Genomic DNA, 20,911 nt, shown 5'->3' on the forward strand with positions numbered 1-20,911 from the left:
AGCGTAAACACTGATATGATAATTTACATTGTTACATTGAAAACACTCTGTTAACACACCTTTCATCTGCAAAACAGTTGTTGACAAACTCATTACAGTCAAATCAAGTCCAGTTAATCAGCAGCGCACTGTTTTATTCTCCGAGCCTAATCAGAACTGTTTATTGATCTGGTTACTTCACGCACCTCTGTTAAAAACTCATCTTTTAAATGCACGCTATGAGAACGCATGGCTGCCAACTTGCGGTTTTCAAATGGAATTTACGCCACCTTGTGGCTTTAAGTGATCCCAGCACAGGAGTGACAGTTCATGGGCCAAACACGAAGCTCAAACTAATCTAACAAGCAGTGAAATGAGTGCAGCTTCAGGGATATGTCCAATTCTGTCATGTTTCATGTTCACAAAACCCTGTTACTATCCGGCCCAGTTTCCAGTCCATGTCAGGATCCAGTGTAAAATTTTATTGCTTGTTTTTAAGAGTCTCTGTGGTTTGGCTCCATGTTATTTACCAGAGCTTTTGAAACCCCACACACCTACCTGAATATTCCTAGATCCAGGCTTTTAAAGCAGAGGCAATAGAGCCTTTTCAGTGGCAGTGCCTAGTCTTTGGAGCAACTCACCTTTTCACATAAGAGCTGCCCAGTCTCTCAATCATTTTAGAACACTTCTAAAAGCATATTAATTTCTGCTTGCTTTCAGGTCTAGTTGCATTGAGTACCCTGGTTTTTATTATGAAAACAAAGCCTTTATTTGCTTTGTTTTATTAGATTTTAGTTATTGTTGATCTGGTGATTTATGTATAGCATATATTTTGTGTCACACTAAACCTCTAATTGTCCTCCTTCACTAAATCCATCAATCTTCTCTGTGGTTCTTCTCTTTTTCCTCCTGCCTGACAGCTCCATATTCAAAATCCTTTGTCCAGAATATCCACTATTCCTTCTCTGCACATGTCCAAACCATCATAGCCTTGCATCTCTAACTTTCTTCACAATCACTCTTCAAAATCTCTTCATATCATTCAAAATTAGATGTCCCCCCGAGGTACTCATTTCTAAGGATAAATACGTATATCTTGTCTTAAAATGATATCTCGTGAAATTTTCACATCTAGCAAAATTTGAACCTTTTGTTGAGCACCTCCGAGCCCACCGGCCATCTGCTCGACGCTGTTGTGGTAGCACAAGAAAAATGATTCCTTGACAAATAAGGACTGACACTGGCATTTATCAGAAAACTGCTGAAAAATGTCTTTATTGTACATTCATTGTTGAAATCTAATATTTGGTACAGTAGAGCTTAAAAAAAACACAACACAGTGCAAAATGACAGAAAACACAGCAGTGCAGAACCAATCCACAACTGTAAAATGCTTCATTTCCTTCATCCTAATGAATAAAATCATCTTGAATATTATACATTATTGTACAGTGGTACATATAATTTGGCTGCCCTTGACCTTGCTTGATATTTACATACATCGCCTCCGTCAAACACAGAAGTGACACATACTCTGTGTTTTGTAAGTGCATCAGTGACCACAGTTATAATCCACATTGTCAGAGTCCCTCGTCATTAACCTACAGCCAGTAGAACAAGTAGTGAGAGCAGCATCTTTATGGAGCTTTCACTTCCTGGTGGTGCAGGAGAAAATAAAAATAAGAGAGGGAAAATGAAAGTTCTGCGCCTGCAGGTAACAGTTTTCTAGAAATGTATACGTTTGCCAAAGTAGGTCTTTACCAAAGGCAACAATAACACATACACTTCTGATGTAACATCAGTTTTATCAATATTTATGCATCAGCAACACTTCGTCAACAGTGCCACAATGATGCCTGACACAAATGACTGTTTTCCTATACAAGGTCCTCACTAAGCAAATATATATGACCTTTATAAACATTCTCCATGCATTACATAACAGCACTGAGGAAATACTTTCTGTCCTACTTTTGACTGATGGTGTGCTAGAGTGGAGGAAAATCTACAGCCTTCAGAGAGTAAATAGCAACTTGTGTGTGCAATAACTTTTGTTACAATGGCATCATAGTCATTGTAATGCAAAGCAAACCTCTGGATCAGTAACAAAGTAACTTAGTACTGATATACTGAAACAATGAAATTTTCTACCCACTCTGTCCACTTCAAGCTACCACAATAATTTGTACATAATTTGCATTAAAAAAAAACAGCTCTTACCATGTGAGGAATTTTCTGGAACTGAAAAAAATTTAAGCAAGTGAGATGTTAGACTTATCTTATTAGTCATACTCAATAGATGAGAGCATAAGAACACGAGAGACTGACACACAGATCCGTTACAATGACCCACCTTTGATAGTAAAAGTGGTCTCCATGCCAGCGTGGATATGGTCAGTAACATGACAGTGGAGCAACCATGTCCCTGGGTTTCCAGCCACCATCTCCACAGTCTGGAAAGTCCCGGGGAACAGATCAAAGACGTCTGCGCGGTGCACACGGTCCATCTGGCACGTATTAGAACAGTGAACAATGCAAGAAAGGGGAACAGAGGACAGGAAGTAAGGGAATAAACAGCTGAGATGTGATTCTGTGTGAGCGAGGAATGGCCAAGTGTGACCACAAACAAGCACAAACAAACCTTGTAAGTAAAAGTCTCAGCATGAAAGTGAACAGTGTGCATGTCCACTTCATTGCCCATGCCGAGTAGATACCAGTCAACTTTCTGGCCCTGAGTCATCTCTAGACCATGGAGGTTCCCATACAGCTTCCCATTGATCCCTGTAACAGATACGTTTACACACTGAATCAGACAGAAGGTGCACAAGAGAAACAGGACAATGTAAAAGCACACACACTTAAACACACTTATCAGGTAAGCTGAGGATGATTTTGAATGACATCAGACATCAATTCATGTTTAAGGTGATGATGCTGATTAGATTCACTCACTGAATTCTACATTTTACACTAACTTTATGGAGTCTAGGGGCAGGAAATCAGCTTGTGAAACTTGTGCTTAGCCAACTGAATTCAAGAAGACAGAAGTCCACAAAGAGCAGTAGCACAACAGGTCAGCTGTTCACAGCCTGCACATAAAGAAAAATATACTGGAGCTCACAATGCAAATTGTTTGGATTTATTTCTAAGTAATTTTTTTTCCCCAGATTGCACGGTTACACCCAACCATCAGGTTCCTCTAACAGCCAAATCCCACTTTAACCTCTGGATACAGTAGATTAATACATTTATTAAATCTAAAGTTTAATTCTTTGGTGGATACAGCAGTTTATTCTATGTCCTTTTGCCATGCACTCTTCTTACCATGCATCATGTTACTCTCCATAAACTCTTCATCTGCTGTGAAGTTTTCAGGGTCGAGGCCGAGGTATGTTCTGATGTTGTCTTTCAAATACCAGGACTCGTTTTCATCATGTACCATAAAGAGCAGAGCAAACTCCATCTCCACGTCGCTCCTTTGTCTGTCGGGACCCTCCCCAGGCATCAGCGTCCCAGGCCTGCATATCACCAGAGGCCCCAGAAGACCACTGTACAGATCCTGAACATAAACAAACTTACTCTGTCAGAAAAAAAACCTAATATTTCAGGTTACCCGATGTAATGGTGTGCTTTCATGTGACATGGAAATATGTACCTTAATGAAATCAACGCTGGAGTAGTAAGCATAACTTATACAGTTAGGGTCTGAGATCCCTGGACCAGAGCTTTCAGGAACATCCCAAGTTACCTCGATAAAGTGGCCTGAAGGCCAGAGAACGTAAAACAAATATCAATCCCACTGCTTCTTAAAGAGTGTTTTGTGTCTCCTTCATAAGAATAAATCAGCAATTATATTCATTTTTTTTTCTTAAAATGTGATTCTCACCAGGTTTGACAGGAATGTGTCCACCACTGGCTCTAACTCCATGTGCGCTAATCGAGTATGGCCGGGTGGCACTGTTCTTGAATACAATCACGATCTGCTCTCCTACTTCTGCTTTGATTATTGGGCCTACAGGAGAAAATAATACTCATGTCATCTTCACTATTCTCCAAGTAAAAATGACATAAGGAACAGTTAAGCTTACCCAGAATCTCTAAGTATTGCTGGCTGGGTTGCCTTTTCTTCTGAATGCTGAAGGTGTCATCAGTGTATTCTCTATACACCACCTTCTTATAACGTGAGCCAATTCTGTCCTTCCCTTTTTCCACAAATATGCTGCCTGGACTGGGAGACAAGTAACAATTTGCTTCTATTAACAAACAGTAATAAGTTATGCCATGAATTACAGACTGTGGCCCCAACAATGAAATGCATCATCCTGCAATTATCGTACTCACACACCTGTCCTCTGGTGTGCCGTGGTGTTTCTCCAGCTCCCAATCTCTCTTAGGTGAGTAGTCCCACTCTATTTCCTCAGCACTGATGAAATAGCGCACAACCTTGGTTGGCTCTGTGTCTTTGTGCTTTATTTTTTTTCCTGGGCATTGTTTAACTTTATACTGCTGCCTCATGCCAGCTGAGTAGTGGTCTGTTACTCTGCAGCTCACCTCATACACACCTGTTAGGAAAAACAACAAACAAAACCAAGTTAAGGATTTGGAGACATGAATGGATATACAGTTATAATGAGTTTACATCCACTCATCATGGGTATGAATGTTGTGGTACTTTCAGGCTTTTAATTATTTCTTTGAACTATGTTTTTTTTTTTTTTTCCAGGGTGTAATGACTGTACTGATTTTAAAAAACAAGAATTGGGTGCCCAAGTTTGAATTTATTTTTGATTTTCTTTGATCCACACAGGGTCATACACAGGCTCAAAAATATACATTAACTCACTTAAACCTTTTAATAAGTGGATTCACCTCAAATCAGCAGCTAGACGGTTGAAACTTGGACACAGTTGGGTGTTCCAACAGGACAATGATCCCAAACACACACCAAAACAGGTTTTGGAATGGTTAAAACAGGCTAACATTAATCTTCTGGAATGGCTTTCCCAAAGCACCGATCTCAACCCTATAGAAATGTTTTGGATTACGCTTAAAAGCCGGGTCTATGCATATATATATATATATATATATATATATATATATATATATATATATATATATATATATATATATATATATATATATATATATATATATATATATATATATATACACTTTTAACCCTGTGTGGATTAGATAAAATCCAAAATGAGTTTAAATGTATGCTTCATTTTTATTTCTAACAGCATATAACTCATGTTCCTATTTTGACTGCACTTATTTTAAGTCACATTGGAGAAAAGCATCTGTCAGATTAATGTAATAGCAAACTGTGAGTGATTACCAGGCCAGAAAAATGTTGCTGTTTGCACCTTTTTTGCAAGGCTAAGCTGCCTTGGGGGTTTCAGTGTTTTTCAAATGTCTGTATGATGTCATCATACTGTTGCTGTATATTTTGTGAATTTAGAGTTTGCTTTGTTCCAGCATGAGCTACATTTTACTGACTGAGCAGAATGATTGTCATGATCCCGTGTCTTTGACCCAGCGTTTCCTCTTTTGGGCTTTGATTTCTATTTTGTGATGTTTCTCTGTTTCTTGATGTTTTGCAATTTTAAGTGTGGTTTACTTTCCTAGAAGGCCTTTAAGGTTACATTCTCAATCGGAAGTTTTCACTTAGGAACAAAAAAGAGATTTATTTTAAACAGTGCTAACAAGATAATGGAATATTTTGAGGAAAAACATATATTAAAAATTAGTATTCAACTCAGAATTTCTTTATGTCTTAATAACACAGGCCACTCCCTATAGCAGAAATAATCATGTTTACAAACTGGTGCAAAGTTTAATATCTATAGCTAACTTTACCATTCATGACAAGTATACATAGGTTTTTTTTTTTTTAGAATTTGCCTATTTAAATTGTTTTAAGGTCTAAAGCAGGGATCCTCAAATCCAGGCCTCGAGGTCTGGTGTCCTGCAGGTTTTAGATGTGTCCCTGGTCCAACACACCTGAATCAAATATAGAAGTCATTAGCAGGACTCTGACTGCATACTGAGGAGGTAATTCAGCCATTTGAATCAGGTGTGTTGGATCAGGCTCTAAAACCTGCAGGACACCGGACCTCGAGGCCTGGATTTGAGGATCCCTGATCTAAAGCCATGCTTTATTAACAGTGTAGCAACTTTGAGTGGCAGATAGGTGCTGATGCTGATAGCTATCTGCTATGCTTCTCCTAAACTGGACCTCTTGCTGATCTTTGTAGAGCATTTCACTGCAATTATCTGATAAATAATATGCAATTTATATTAACTTTATATTAAGTCCATCAATCCATCCATTCATCCATCTATTGATGGGGGCAGGCTGGAGCCTACCCCGGCTGTCATAGGGTGAGAGGCAGGGCGCACTGTGTACAGGTCGCCAGTCTGTAGCAGGGCCAATATAATTTTCTTTTGATAAGTGAAATTTTATTTTTGGGAGAATCTTATATTACAATAAGTCTCTATATCCTTATCACCACTCCAACAAATTTGCTTCTAATAAAAACTATTTAAAGCCATGCAAAAACACTGGTGTTATTCAATCAGTACAAAAAATTTTCAGCTGCAGTTTTACCAAATCTTATGCAACAGAAATTTAAGCACAGCCAGTGCTTTAGTAATTAGAAGCAGTAGGTGGCCTCTTCAGTAAATATAAAATACTTGGCAGCACTTTGAAAAATGGTGCTGGTGGGATTTTTAAAACAGTGCTTGTGTGGAAGAAAGTAAATGCCATACCTAAATCCATGTAATTAAAAAAAACAGGGCCATGAGCTGATAAAGAAATCTGGCTACAGCTCAGCATTATTCACTGTGGCATTTCCCTTTAGCAGAGCTCAGATAAGAGCTTCAAACATACATCAGGACAACGTCAAACAGATTCTCTGGATAATTTCCTGTTTGTGCTGTGTCAGTATTAGTGTATTCATCACAGGAAGACATTCATCCAAGCTTGTGTAAACATGTTTGTAGAAGATAAATCTAATTGTCAAACAAAATCTGATTGATAGATCAATTCTGATAATGTGTGTGGGAGAGGATGAACTGCTATGTTTTTGTCAATGCGTGTAGGACTAACCGGGAACGTTTGGCTGCATGACGACAGTGGCGGTGGTGTGAGGGAACAGGCTGAGAGTGTCCCGGGTTGTGCTTTGTTTCTTGAAGGTGTTTCCTTCAAAATAAACACCGTGGATGTCCACTTCTGTACCTAACCCAAACGTGTACCACCTAACTTTGTCCCCTGAACACATCTCCAGTCCAAGAAGGTTCCCATACATGCGTCCATTTACAGCTGACATGAAAGGGAAGATATAAAAATGTGAGAAAAAACAAAACAAAAATACATCTGAAGTGGGTCTCAAATGTAACACCATCTGAGCTTCAATCAACATCGATTCAATAGCATTCAATAATACGGTAATACCTATTTAGCTGCCTTTATCAAACAGACTCATTACCATGCATCATATTGCTCTCCTCAAAGTCCTCGTGCTCTGGATCTGTCTCATTGCTGCCAAATGTCTCAATGTTCTCATCCAAATACCAGCTCATGTTTTCATCCATGACAGAAAAAAGAAGAAAGAGCTCCTTATCCACATCCTTCTGTTAAATAATAGAGACACAATTCAAGAAACAGTAAGCCTGTTAAGGGGCTGCAGATTTGAGTTTGAGTTAACAGCATACAGAGAAAAAAAAAAAAACATAATTAAGTTCTCATTATAAATGTTTTTTCCCCTCATTAGCCACCTTGAATCATTATAGTTTTAATAAATTCAATAATCCCCAACAGCCCATGAAGCAAAAGGGCAGTGTGCATGTGTGAATAACCAAATCAGCACCTGTCTTCCATTTTCCCCCAGCGCTCCTCTCTTGCACACAAGAAGCGGTCCAACTAATCCAGAGTTCGTGTCCTTGGCAGGATCGGTGGCAGAGTAGTAGAGGTAAGGGATGCAGGGAGAATCAGACAAAGATGGGCCTTCCAGCACCTGCCAGGTATAAGTGAATTTCTCACCTGGACCAACGTGGGAGCCTGGCTTATCAACACCTATAGTGTTGCAGACAAAGAAGTAAAATCATTTGGTCAATCAAAGGCAATGTGATTCTCTTTTCATTTTGCTTAGTGCCTTATATCAAATTCATATGTGTTGCAATGTTCGCACGATTGAATTCTTGAGCATAGCTGATGTCTTCTTTTGAACTAATTCTAGTTCATGTACAACTTTTACTTCTTATTTTGTGTGATTAATTACCCATTTTAAGTTTGTACAGACAGTCAAATCTTTTAGCAAAAACTCTTTATTAAGTAACAGACATGCAAATGCATGCTTTCATCAGTCTGAGCAGTTAATCATTACTTTCAGCTTCTGTTTACAGAATGAATTCTTGCCCCTAAGAATTAAAGGATATCCTAGCGCTTTGAGTCATTTAATTAACTGTGCCACTGTTATCTGTGTCTGTATCTGCGCTTTCTCACCATCCTCATAGCTGCTTCCCTGGAAGTGTTTATCATAATGAAGGCCATGAGGCTGGATGCTGTAGTTTCCATCAGCCTTATTAAGGAATGATACTCTGAGAGTGTCTCCCACCTCTGCCCTCAGGACTGGACCTGCATGGAAAGAAGAGGAACACTTTAACTTGAGATTTGGTGAACTTGGTAAAAGACAAGAAAGTGTATCAGTAAACATGTAATAAAAGAGGAAGGGTGGCTTTTTGCCAGAACTTGGTGAAAAAAGGGAGGCCTTACCCAAGATTCCTAAATGTCCGAGATTAGCTGATTTCTCAGTGGTGAAGGTATCATCGGTGTACTCTTTGTATATCACTTTCATGTACTGACCTCCGAGCCTTCCGCCATCTCTGCCAAAAAACATCTCTGATGCACTATAAAAGAAAGAGGTGGTATTGTAGGTGGAAGAAAATGAAGCACAAACTGTAATTGAGAAGGACTCAGAGGAATTACTGCAGGTTACAGTAGAAATTTCTTACTTAGACCTTCCTTGCTTACTTAGAACAAAAGATTGGTGTTGGATCAGCGATAAATAGCAGACAATAACAGATAGGTCACTGCATCATTATCTAGACTGTTTAATTTACAACAGCTATTCCCAAACTGTGGTCCAATTTGAAATCTTAAAATCTTCTGCGGCCTTCACACACAACTCTGATCAACACAAAAGACTGAGATATAGAATTTCATTTACTTTTATTTTCACACTTTCATTTTGATCTTCTGAGGATTTCTTTTGTGATGTAGATTCTCTATTAACAGCTTGCCTTTTGCCACTACTACATTTTAACTCTCCATGCCAGTTATGAAATATTGGATGCTTTTTAGTGCATAAATATGTATGTAAATGTATATATTTAATTATATATAATTGATGGTACTTTCAAACTTCATTACAAGGTTAGAAACTTTTTTGACTTGCTGCAAACTTCTCTTGGTTCACCTGCATTGCCTTCACACTCCACCTGGGGGCTGTGCCCCACACTTTGGAATTCAGTACTAAATAAACACAACAACCAGATTGACAGCATGAATGAGCATCACATGTACAGTATAACCAGCCCCTTCCAGACTCCTTTAAAGTTAAGGAGTAATGACAGTGATGGAGTGACAAGGCTATGCAACAGAAGTATCTTGAGCAGTTTTGGAGGAAAACTGTCCTGAAATCATGTGGGTTTGGTGTAAGCTTCCATTTGAATTTTACTGGGCTAAATAATGACTAAACTTGTATTTTAAAGTGGCCTATTGCCACTAATCAGACTGCATTCTGCAATCTGTCGCTCATATGTCATATTATATATATTACTTTTACACGTCTGCCCACCTGTCTGCTTCAGTAAGGGATTTGTTGTTAATCAGATCCCTTCCTGAGGGAGCATAGTTCCAGAGGACTTTCTCTGCTGCCAGGTAGTAATCTCTTACAACACTGCCTGCTGCTGTGGAGCCAGCGTCACTGTTACAGGACCTCACTTGATAAAAGGCCTGCATCCCAGCTGGAATACACACACACACACACACACACACACACACACACACACACACACACACAAACACAAACCATAATTTAGATAAGTAAAAGCTTGTTGTGATGTAGACCTTTGAGTCCAGTCTAACTGTCCATAAAATGATAAAAATTCCAGATGTTTAAATGTTTAACTTGCTTATCTTTTAGTGAATTGAGTTTATTTTCTGAATCTAAGGGGATCCAGAATATGTAAAGCTGTCAATGTAGAGTGAATGGCTTTATAAAATTATAAATTAATGTCACCTTTTTCAAAGGGACAGGGATGAGAGACAGCCATTATAGAAGGCCCAGCCTAATATAAAGGAATGATCCTTCACAAGCATTAGCAGTAGTCATCTGATGACTCACTAAATTCGATGTTCAATAGACTTTGGACAGCCTCAATATACAATAAAATGTAAAATGTCTGCACCTACACTGCAACTTTTAAACTTGGCTAAGTTCTAGAAAGTGTCTTGCAAGTCTGGGCATGTTTAGAATAGAAACCTAATCTCTGCTGCGGGAATGCTCAAGCTCTGAGAAAACAGCAGCACCCCCATGAAAATGCAATTTTCTTTGTCAGCAAAGCCCCACGGCAGAGATGTCAAAGGTCAAACATAGGTCAAAGGTCAAGTGTCCTACCCTGTAAGTGGTCATTAACCTGGCAGGCCAGCAGCCACTTTCCATTTGCTTTTGGGACCATCTCAGCTGTTGCAAACGTGGCTGGGAACAGGCTGAGGACGTCAGTGCGGTGACCACGGTCCAGCAGAGTATTCCCATGGAAAAAGGCAGAATGAATATCTACCTCATTACCCATGCCAATCAAATGCCAGGCTACTGCACGGTGCTGACATAATGTGATTCCAGGCAGGTTACCAAACATGTACCCATTAATAGCTGTCACACAGAGAGAGGGCAAAGAGACATTTGGTCATGAAAACCTCTTTTGCACGCTTTGTTGTCAGAATTAGAAATGTGAAGTTCAGTGTGAAAATATTTCTAAAATGATGATGCAGAGAGTTGGGCTGCATGTTTTTCAATAAATTTTCTGTCTCTCACCATGCATAAGGTTGGACTCTTCAAAGTCTGGGTCATCTGGGAAAACTCCATCTGGATCAAAGCATTTCTGAATGTTGTCCTCCAGGTACCAGCTCAGGTTTTCATCCACCACACTGAACATTAAGAAAACATCCTGGTCCACATCACTGCGGGCGGACTCTACGACAGAGTCTCGCTCAGCTGGATTTAGTTCATTAGTCTCCTTCAAGACTCCTGCACTCAAAGAAAAGGAACACGCTTAATCTTTGTTTACTTCTAGTTTCCCACTGTCTTTGATTTTCACGGTAAGCCTCCTTTGGCAGTTTTTCAAGCAAAGCAAAAACTCTTTCTGAATGAGTGGCTTAGGATCAAGAAATAAATTTGATTTAACATACAAATTATGCATACAGAGGGCTAATCCAGCTGGGAAAAAATTAGAAATTATATAAAGTTAAATATCATATTGGTCAAATATATTTGTACCTTTCTTGCATGTGAGCAGGGCCCCAATCAGTCCTGAGGCAATGTCCTTGGGGGCGTCAATATGAGAGTGGTAGATCCAGGTCAGGCAGTTGGCATCGTCATCTGTGGGGGCAAATTCAGGTTTGACTTCCCAGCGGTAGGTATAGCTGCCTCCTGGAGGGATACAGTCATCTTTCTTCAAGTTGTCTGATGTCCCATCTGGATAGAATGCTCCTGGTACGCAAATGGAAAATATTTTTTCAATAATAATAATATTATTATTTTTTCAATAAATCGTTCTGTGTCAAAAGCAGCTAAGCATAGATGCTTTCCGTTTATGTTAGTGAAGAATGCCATCATCTTAATGGTATGGTCTTAATGAGCATGATGTAGAAAATATTATGAAAGGTTGGAAATGATGTTATTTAAAGTAGGTTTCTGAAATTAAGACAAATCCATTTTCTGTATATGATCTATTTTATTTATTTTTACTTTCTGGTGAGCTTTTAGTTTCCATGGTGGTGTGTTTGGGAAAAACAAAGCATTCATGAGGAGTCATGAGTGCACTGATCTTTGGCACAGTCTGAAAGTGTGTACAAGGTTTAGCAGAGAATTTGTTGCTTTCTCAGTTATCTCAGTATCTTAATGCGCTGACACCACTCACATGTGATCTCTCTTTCTGCCCAAGTTTCTCTTTAAAGAAAAAAATGCCACTTAACATTCCTCGTGTTTAATGGATCTACTGAATGAAAACCATGAAATAAAGCAGAACAATGGTCTTTATTTATCTGAAGTGGAAGAAGACCATAGCTGCAGTCTCGGTTCCCATAAGCCTCTCAAATGTTCTCTGGCAGGATGTCCCCGTCACATGAATGGGAGGATATAAACTTATTGCACAACTGACAGCCGTAAAGCTCAGAACACTTAGGAGACACATCTTCATAAAACATCTGCCATAACAGCCACTCAGTTACTGGAATTGTGCTGTAACACTTTTTTGTACAATTAACTGTTAACATGTGTAAACCCACTTTGCCCAGATTACACCGTCCCTCCTTTTTTTCTTTTTGACCCTCCCAGTGTCATTGTGTCAGACTCAGTTTGGCAGTGAATAATATAAATGAACTAGTACAATGGTGTTGATGATTTCCCCAGTAAAAAATAGGCCATTACTTGAATCGAATGTTCACTTAAAGGAAATGCTTTAGGAGAACAGAGCATGTCTTCTTAGAACATAGTACTATTATTAATTGCTTACTACACATTATCAATAGGGCAATGCTAGGTATTATTCTGTATGAATAGATGCCACTTCAGTCTGGGGGACAAAACCCTGACTGAGAGCCCTTTGATAGTATAGGTGTGACACTGTGTGTAAATGCAGCATGAATTTTTCTGTGTCTACATCCAGTGTTTCACTTTACCCTCTGTATTCTTCTCATAGAAAACCCCATGGGGGTGCATGGAGTAGTTCCTGGTTGCAAAGTTCTTCAAGTGGACCACGATGATGTCATCAACCTCAGCACGTATTATGGGTCCCAGGAAGCCCAGCCAATCAGGTCGAGGAGACAGGTGACTGTAAGAAGCATCTGTGTACTGTCGGAACATAGCCTTCTTGTAAACACTTCCAATTTGGTGACGCCCTCCTTGCAGGAAAATAGCTGCATGCCTGAGAAAGTTTTGGAAAGGAAACAATAAGAATGTGAAATCCACAGAGCAGTGATTACACAGAAGGTGGAGAGTGTGTAGGAGGCAGAAAAGAAAAATACTTTTTTTTTAAATTCCTGTGCTGGTTTTTGTTAGAGACAAGGTCAGGTTCTATGCTGCAACACAAGCTTTCAATCATAGTTGCGCAAAGATTGCAGAAGTGTATTTCCTTTGTATGTTTCCATAAAAGCCATGGATTGATCTTCGAGCTGATAAAACTTTGAGTATCGTCTAGCAGCCAGAATTTTGTTGTAGAGCAAACAAGAAGTGGTCTTGCATCCTATAAGTGTAGGTGTAAAGCCACAAAACAAACTGCATGTGGTCGCAGGTCTTTAACAATTAGACATATCATTATTTTAATTACATGTTTTGGGGGATAATGACCTGTTGCTGTAACTGTAGCTGATGTACATTTAGGAGTAAGATTCTGAGAGGAGTCTCACTGAAAACCTCGATGTCTGTCTTATTACCGTTGTTTCAGTCAGCACCTGAACAGAGCAATATGGAGCTATTATGCTTCCTACACTGCTTACTCATTCATCCTTCTCTACTTTGTAAACTAATGCCAACCAAAGGCATAACACTTACAGTAAAACAAATTGCATGCTTATTTGACACAGTGTCACACTGTAAATGAAGAGATACGAATGACAGAAAGAGACATCTTTAAGGCTTCTCATGAATTCAGTTACCAGTAAAATTGGAGTGAAAAGACAATATGATGTCCAGCAAAGATGAACACACTCTGCAGTGACTAAGCAGCTTCCTGTTTTGTTTTGTTAGTCCTTTGTGCCTTGTGCTTTTTATTTAGCTGTATATCTCTTTTCTTGTTTTCTCAGTTAGATTCAGCTGTCCTCCCAGACAGTCCTCCTCCTGTTTAAGAAATGAGTAAGGGGGCAAATGCTTTTTTCACAACACTGTACATTTTGGCTCAGTCATTGCCCAACCCCTGTGAGATTTCCATTATTTCATTACAAATGTACTAATTTGTCCCGTCTTATGTCCTTTTCTATAATAGACAGATTTCTGGCTGTTAGTGGTTGGTACTTGAAACATCACAGCAGAAACACAGAAACACACACGTGTGATATAGGTACAATTTATCACTATTTTGTTTGCTTTGGTAGAAATTAAAAACGGAAAAATTCAGGGGTCACAGAGTCTCATTATCACATCTGTCATGTTCGGTGTGATACAGATGTTTCGGTCACACAAGCTGCTTGTGCCTCCTTTTTTGGTGATTAAATACACATAAAGACACACGGTAGGCAGATACATAGTAAAGGTAGCCTCTAATCTAATGAGAGAAAACAGTCATTCACTGTTAGTCACTGTCACATCCGTTGGACTGCCAGCAAAGCACACAAAGTCTAGACACTGTCACACACCCCGAGCACGCGACACAATCTAGAAGTTTAGACCTGAAAACTTTTCCCCGAAACTTTCTTCTGTTTCGCAGTCCAGTTTTGTTCCCACGGCAGTTATGACTTTGCATCTGTGAGTGTCCGCAGACATTATTTAAAGTAGATACGACGTGATAAAATGAATATTTACAAGCATTTGGTGCCTCGACTATCTGAACACACCTTCCCCGCACATACTTTTTGACTTGCATCTCAACTCACTCATCGTTTTCGATGGCTTTCCCGTTAATCAGGTTTTTTCCACTTGGTGCGTAATTCCACAAGTCCTCAATGATCCCCATGTAATAAACTCTCTCCCTGCTGCGCTCCCCGTCCGCGCCGAATGAGAGAAGAAAAAACAGCCAACAGCTAACAAACAACCCCGAAGTCCGTGCCATGTTCAGATCGCTGTGCCGGAGTGATTAGCGGGTTGCGTTTGCAGAGGAACAAGTAGAAACCTTCCTTCACTTTTCCATGTGAGTGCGAACTGCAGCGCTTACGAAACGCTGCAAAGCATAACAGTTAGTCCATTGAGCCGGAGGCTACGCCTCCAGTGGTATCGGATGTTCAGGGAGAATAATCAGTAAGTATTCTCACATCAATTACTCCTGGATGTAATTGAAATGGTCTGCTGGGAAGTCGAGGCAATTGATCCACTTGTGCAAAAATGCCGTGTCAAGTACGGTGGCTTTCTAATTTGGCCTTTCAGCTTCGCAAAGGTGATGAATGAGCACGCCATCTCTATTTACTGTTTTATTTGCTTCAGTGGATAGTGGCTTTAGAAATACCTTGAACAAATCCTGGACTGATAAAATAGCAGCTTTCCAAGCCTACTGTATGTAAATAACCCCATTTTCACCTTATTAAAAATGAATTGTGCTTTAACAATGAAGTCCCACTCTGAGGCTCTAGATTATTCAGAGGGAGATTGGGGGACGAGAGTGGGATTTCAAACAAAACTGGGTTTTGGCTTTGGACTGTGACTGGACTAGAGTGGCGTCTCAGCTAGAGGAGGATGATGACAAGGAGTGAAGTGACTGGACGCCGGTTTTATTTTGGAAGAGTGTGAAGAAGAGAAGCAGAAGAGAAGATGGAAGTTTGCTGTGGACACAGATCTAAGCAGCAAATGAAGTTTAGAAGGAAATAGTTCTGACGAAGGAAATGCAGTCCGGAAAAAGGTTGTTAGAGAAAAATTTTTAAATAATCTTGAAATTCAATCTTGTTTTGTCAAGAGAACTGAAAAAAGTCTGGACAACAGCTAAAATTCTAAGAAACGGGAGTCTCCTGGTAGCAGTTACAACGGAAGAGCAGAAAAAATTAAATATTAGATAAATACGGAGAGTATCTATTAAAGTAATGCGGGGGGTGATCACAGGTATTCCAGCAGATGAAGATCTGGAGAAAATACAACAAAGTATTCATACAGCGAGGTCCAAAAATCTGTTCTCCCAAATAGAGAGCTTTCCAATTTATATATATATATATATATATATATATATATATCCGGGGGCGCAGCTATATACTTTCTGAGGTCTATAGGACACACTTTTAGGCGCCCCCCCCCCCAAACCCACGCGCACACACACACACACACACACACACACACACACACACACACACACACACACACACACACACACACAAACCACACCCTCTCAAGGTCATGTGTTCAGATCTCACTTATTCATGGACTTACAGTGGCTTGCAAAAGTATTCATACCCCTTGAACTTTTCCATATTTTTTCACATTACAACCACAAACATAATTATATTTCACTGGAATTTAATGTTAAAGACCAACACAAAGTGGTATACAATCGTGAAGTGGAAAGAAAATTATACATGATCCAAAACATTTTTTACAAATAAAAAACAGAAAAGTGCGGTGTGCAAAAGTATTCAGCCCCCCTGAGTCAATACTTTGTGGAACCACCTTTTGCTGCAATTACAGCTGCAGGTCTTTTAGGGTATGTCTCCACCAGCTTTGCACATCTAGTGACTGAAATTTTTGCCCATTCTTCTTTGCAAAACAGCTCAAGCTCAGTCAGATTAGATGGAGAGCGTTTGTGAACAGCAGTTTTCAGGTCTTGCCACAAATTCTTGATTGGGTTTAGGTCTGGACTCTGACTGGGCCATTCTAATATGTTTTATTTTAAACCATTCCATTGTAGCCCTGGCTTTATGTTTAGGGTCGTTGTCCTGCTGGAAGGTGAACCTCCACCCCAGTCTCAAGTCTTTTGCAGACTCCAACAGGTTTTCTTCCAAGATTGCTCTGTATTTGGCTCCATCCATCTTCCCATCAACTCTGACCAACTTCCCTGTCCCTGCTGAAGAGAAGCAGTCCCAGAGCATGATGCTGCCACCACCATATTTGACAGTGGGGATGGTGTGTTCAGAGTGATGTGCATTGTTAATTCTCTGCCACACATAGCGTTTTGCATTTTGGCCAAAAAGTTCAATTTTGGTCTTATGTGACCAAAGCACCTTATTCCACATGTTTGCTGTGTCCCCAACATGGCTTCTGGCAAACTGCAAACGGGACTTTTTATGGTTTTCTTTTAATAGTGGCTTTCTTCTTGCCACTCTTCCATAAAGACCACATTTGTGCAGTGCACAACTAATAGTTGTCCTGTGGACAGATTCCCCCACCTGAGCTGTGGATCTCTGCATTTCGTCCAGAGTCACCATGGGCCTCTTGGCTGCATCTCTGATCAGTGCTCTCCTTGTTCGGCCTGTAAGTTTAGGTGGACGGCCTTGTCTTTGTAGGTTTACAGTTGTGCCATACTCTTTCCATTTCCGGATAATGGATTGAACAGTGCTCTGTGAGATGTTCAAAGCTTGGGAAATCTTTTTATAGCCTAAGCCTGCTTTAAACTTCTCCACAACCTTATTCCTGACCTGTCCGCTGTGTTCTTTGGACTTCATGATGCTGTTTACTCCCCAATATTCTCTTAACCAACCTCTGAGGCCGTCACAGAGCAGCTGTAATTGTACTGAGATTAGATTACACACAGGTGGACTCTCTGTAGTCATTAGCAGTCATCAGGCAACTTCTGAATGCAATTGGTTGCACTCAGAGAAAAGGGGGCTGAATACTTTTGCACACCACACTTTTCAGTTTTTTATTTGTAAAAAATGTTTTGGATCATGTATAATTTTCTTTCCACTTCACAATTGTATACCACTTTGTGTTGGTCTTTCACATTAACTTCCAATGAAATATATTTGTTTGTGGTTGTAACGTGACAAAATATGGAAAAGTTCAAGGGGTATGAATACTTTTGCAAGCCACTGTATATAATAAAAGACTTCTATTATTATTCTATTAAGGCTTTTATTATTATTATTATAATTATTATTATTTTCCATCCATTCATCCATCCATCCATATTCTGCCACTTATCCAGGGTCGGGTCATGGGGGCAGCAGCCTAAGTAGGGAGAGACTACTTAGGCTTTTATTTTATGTCACATATTACAGGTTTTCCTACACTTCTGTTTAAGATTAGACCAACCTGTTGCCTTTCCCTGTATGTCCTGATTCTTCCTCTCTCTTCCTCTCTTCTTTCTCTCCATCCTCACAGCTGAATGACATGAACTTTTTGTTCAGTATGTTTAAAAAATAGAGCAGTCAAACCACATATAAAAAAACATGAAATTTTAATTTTAAATGATATCCTTTTGGATAACAGTTACTGAGAGGACACTGCATCTGATACATCACAACAGCACTGTAGTGTTATATTGAGTGAAGACATTTAAACTCAAGTGTATCAGTGCCAAGTTCTATAATTTATCTGTTTTATGATTCACCATCTAGTTAAATTATTACAAGTTCCTTTATTTTTCTTGTTATGATCTTTTATATTGTAACTACAGCACACAGTTGCAGAACAGTGACCTGTTATTCTACTACTAGTAACTTAAGCTAACCTGAGTATTTAAAAGCCTCCTCTTGATAGACTGACATTGTAGTGGCAATCCAACCACCAAAAGGCCACTTGAGGGAATCCGAAACCATTTGCAACAGGATGTGGTGAAAAGACTGAGGTCTGCAATGTCTGATATGGGTATGCATATATTGCATACCCACTTTTTGTGCCACTGTATACAGGTGCTGGTCATAAAATTAGAATAGCATGAAAACTTGATTTATTTCAATAATTCCATTCAAAAAGTGAAACTTGTATATTCATTCATTACACACAGACTGATATATTTCAAATGTTTATATCTTTTAATTTTGATGATTATAACTGAATATTGTGAAAAGGTTCAATATTGAAGACACCTGGTGCCACACTCTAATCAGCTAATTAACTCCAAAAACCTGCAAAGGCCTTTAAATGGTCTCTCAGTCTAGTTCTGTAGGCTACACAATCATGGGGAAGACTGCTGACTTGACACTTGTCCAAAAGACGACCACTGACACGTTGCACAAGGAGGGCAAGACACAAAAGGTCATTGCTAAAGAGGCTGACTGTTCACAGATCTCTGTGTCCAAGCACATTAATAGAGAGGCGATGGGAAGGAAAAGATGTGGTAGAAAAAAGTGTACAAGCAATAGGGATAACTGCACCCTGGAGAGGATTGTGAAACAAAACCCATTCAAAAATGTGGGGGAGATTCACAAAGAGTGGACTGCAGCTGGAGTTAGTGCTTCAAGAACCACCACCCACAGACGTATGCAGACATGGGTTTCAGCTGTTGCAGTCCTTGTGTCGAGCCACTCTTGAACAAGAGACGGCGTCAGAAGCGTCTCGCCTGGGCTAAAGACAACAAGGACTGGACTGCTGCTGAGTGCTCCAAAGTTATGTTCTCTGATCGAAGTAAAATTTGCATTTCCTTTGGAAATCAAGGTCCCAGAGTCTGGAGGAAGAGAGGAGAGGCACAGAATCACTATATATTGCTTGAGGTCCAGTGTAAAGTTTCCACAGTCAGTGGGGTGCCATGTCATCTGCTGGTGTTGGCCCACTGTGTTTTCTGAGGTCCAAGGTCAACGCAGCCGTCTACCAGGAAGTTTTAGAGCACTTCATGCTTCTTGCTGCTGACCAACTTTATGGAGATGCAGATTTCATTTTCCAACAGGACTTGGCACCTGCACACAGTGCCAAAGCTACCAGTACCTGCTTCAAGGACCATGGTATCCCTGTTCTTAATTGGCCAGCAAACTCACCTGACCTTAACCCCATAGAAAATCTATGAGGTATTGTGAAGAGGAAGATGTGATACTCCAGACCCAACAATTCAGAAGAACTGAAGGCCACTATCAGAGCAACCTGGGTTCTCATAACACCTGAGCAGTGCCACAGACTGATCGACTCCGTGCCACTCCACATTGCTGCAGTAATCCAGGAAAAAGGAGCCCCAACTAAGTACTGAGTGCTGTACATGCTCATACTTTTCAGATGGCCAACATTTCTAATAATCCTTTTTTTGTATTGGTCTTAAGTAATATTCTAATTTTCTGAGATACTGAATTTGGGGTTTTCATTAGTTGTCAGTTATAATCATCAAAATTAAAAGAAATAAACATTTGCAATATATCAGTCTGTGTGTAATGAATGACTATAATATACAAGTTTCACTTTTTGAATGGAATTACTGAAATAAATCAACATTTTTTTAATGATATTCTAATTTTATGACCAGCACCTGTATATCCCTCCTCCTCTCAGGTGCTTTAAATACCGGAGGTATGGACACATCACTGCGGTGTGCAAGTAGAAACAGGTGCTCCAAGTGTGGGGTGAGCATGGATACGATGATGCGAGAATATAGAAGATAAATGTAACTGTGGTGGGCAGCACGGGGTGACCTACAGAGGTTGTAAGGTTAGGAATAAAACTGCGGAAATTGAGAGAGTCGAAGCAGTAAATAGTATGAGTTATGCAGAAGCTGTTAAGAACAGGCGGCAAATGACGAAGTGGGAAAGGTTCAACAAGTAGCAACATCAGACCAAGGACAGACAGAAGATACAAACAGCACTCCAGTGGAGAGGATGATTTTGTTCATTGCATATGTATAAAAAAAAAAAACAAAAAAAACACCAAATGAAACACAAAACGGAAAAAATTGAAACAGTTGTGAAAGTTTTTTGGCACCCTGGGATGTTGATAAGAGATGGGGGCAGATGGGAAGGCAGTCTGATCATTTTACACTGGAATGCCTGGAGTTTAATAGGGAATGGACAAGATTTCAGAAGGAAACCAGAGACCTGGCTTAACCCAATTCTAGACTAGTATTAAACCATATGAGAGTGCCTGGAGAGATAAAAGGG

The 20,911-nt window shown here is 39.7% G+C and overlaps 1 protein-coding gene across 1 annotated transcript; it reads right to left on the bottom strand.

The window, feature by feature from the left end:
• Window positions 1-1,238: 1,238 nt before the first annotated feature.
• LOC115791716 (hephaestin-like protein 1) lies at window positions 1,239-15,178 on the bottom strand. The gene is made up of 20 exons (XM_030745934.1): window positions 14,855-15,178; window positions 12,947-13,191; window positions 11,544-11,756; window positions 11,082-11,294; window positions 10,665-10,919; window positions 9,843-10,011; window positions 8,759-8,892; window positions 8,489-8,620; window positions 7,854-8,059; window positions 7,473-7,617; window positions 7,094-7,306; window positions 4,325-4,541; window positions 4,068-4,207; window positions 3,866-3,991; window positions 3,635-3,741; window positions 3,304-3,538; window positions 2,621-2,760; window positions 2,333-2,486; window positions 2,200-2,220; window positions 1,239-1,634 (listed from the first exon to the last, which is right to left on the bottom strand). Exons 1-20 carry the CDS (start codon window positions 15,028-15,030, stop codon window positions 1,576-1,578), a joined length of 3,300 nt encoding a protein of 1,099 aa, XP_030601794.1. The 5' UTR covers window positions 15,031-15,178; the 3' UTR covers window positions 1,239-1,575.
• Between the last annotated feature and the right edge of the window lie 5,733 nt (window positions 15,179-20,911).

This window comes from Archocentrus centrarchus, chromosome 14 (genome assembly GCF_007364275.1).
Source record: "Archocentrus centrarchus isolate MPI-CPG fArcCen1 chromosome 14, fArcCen1, whole genome shotgun sequence".
In the NCBI taxonomy this organism is placed as follows: Eukaryota; Metazoa; Chordata; class Actinopteri; order Cichliformes; family Cichlidae; genus Archocentrus; species Archocentrus centrarchus.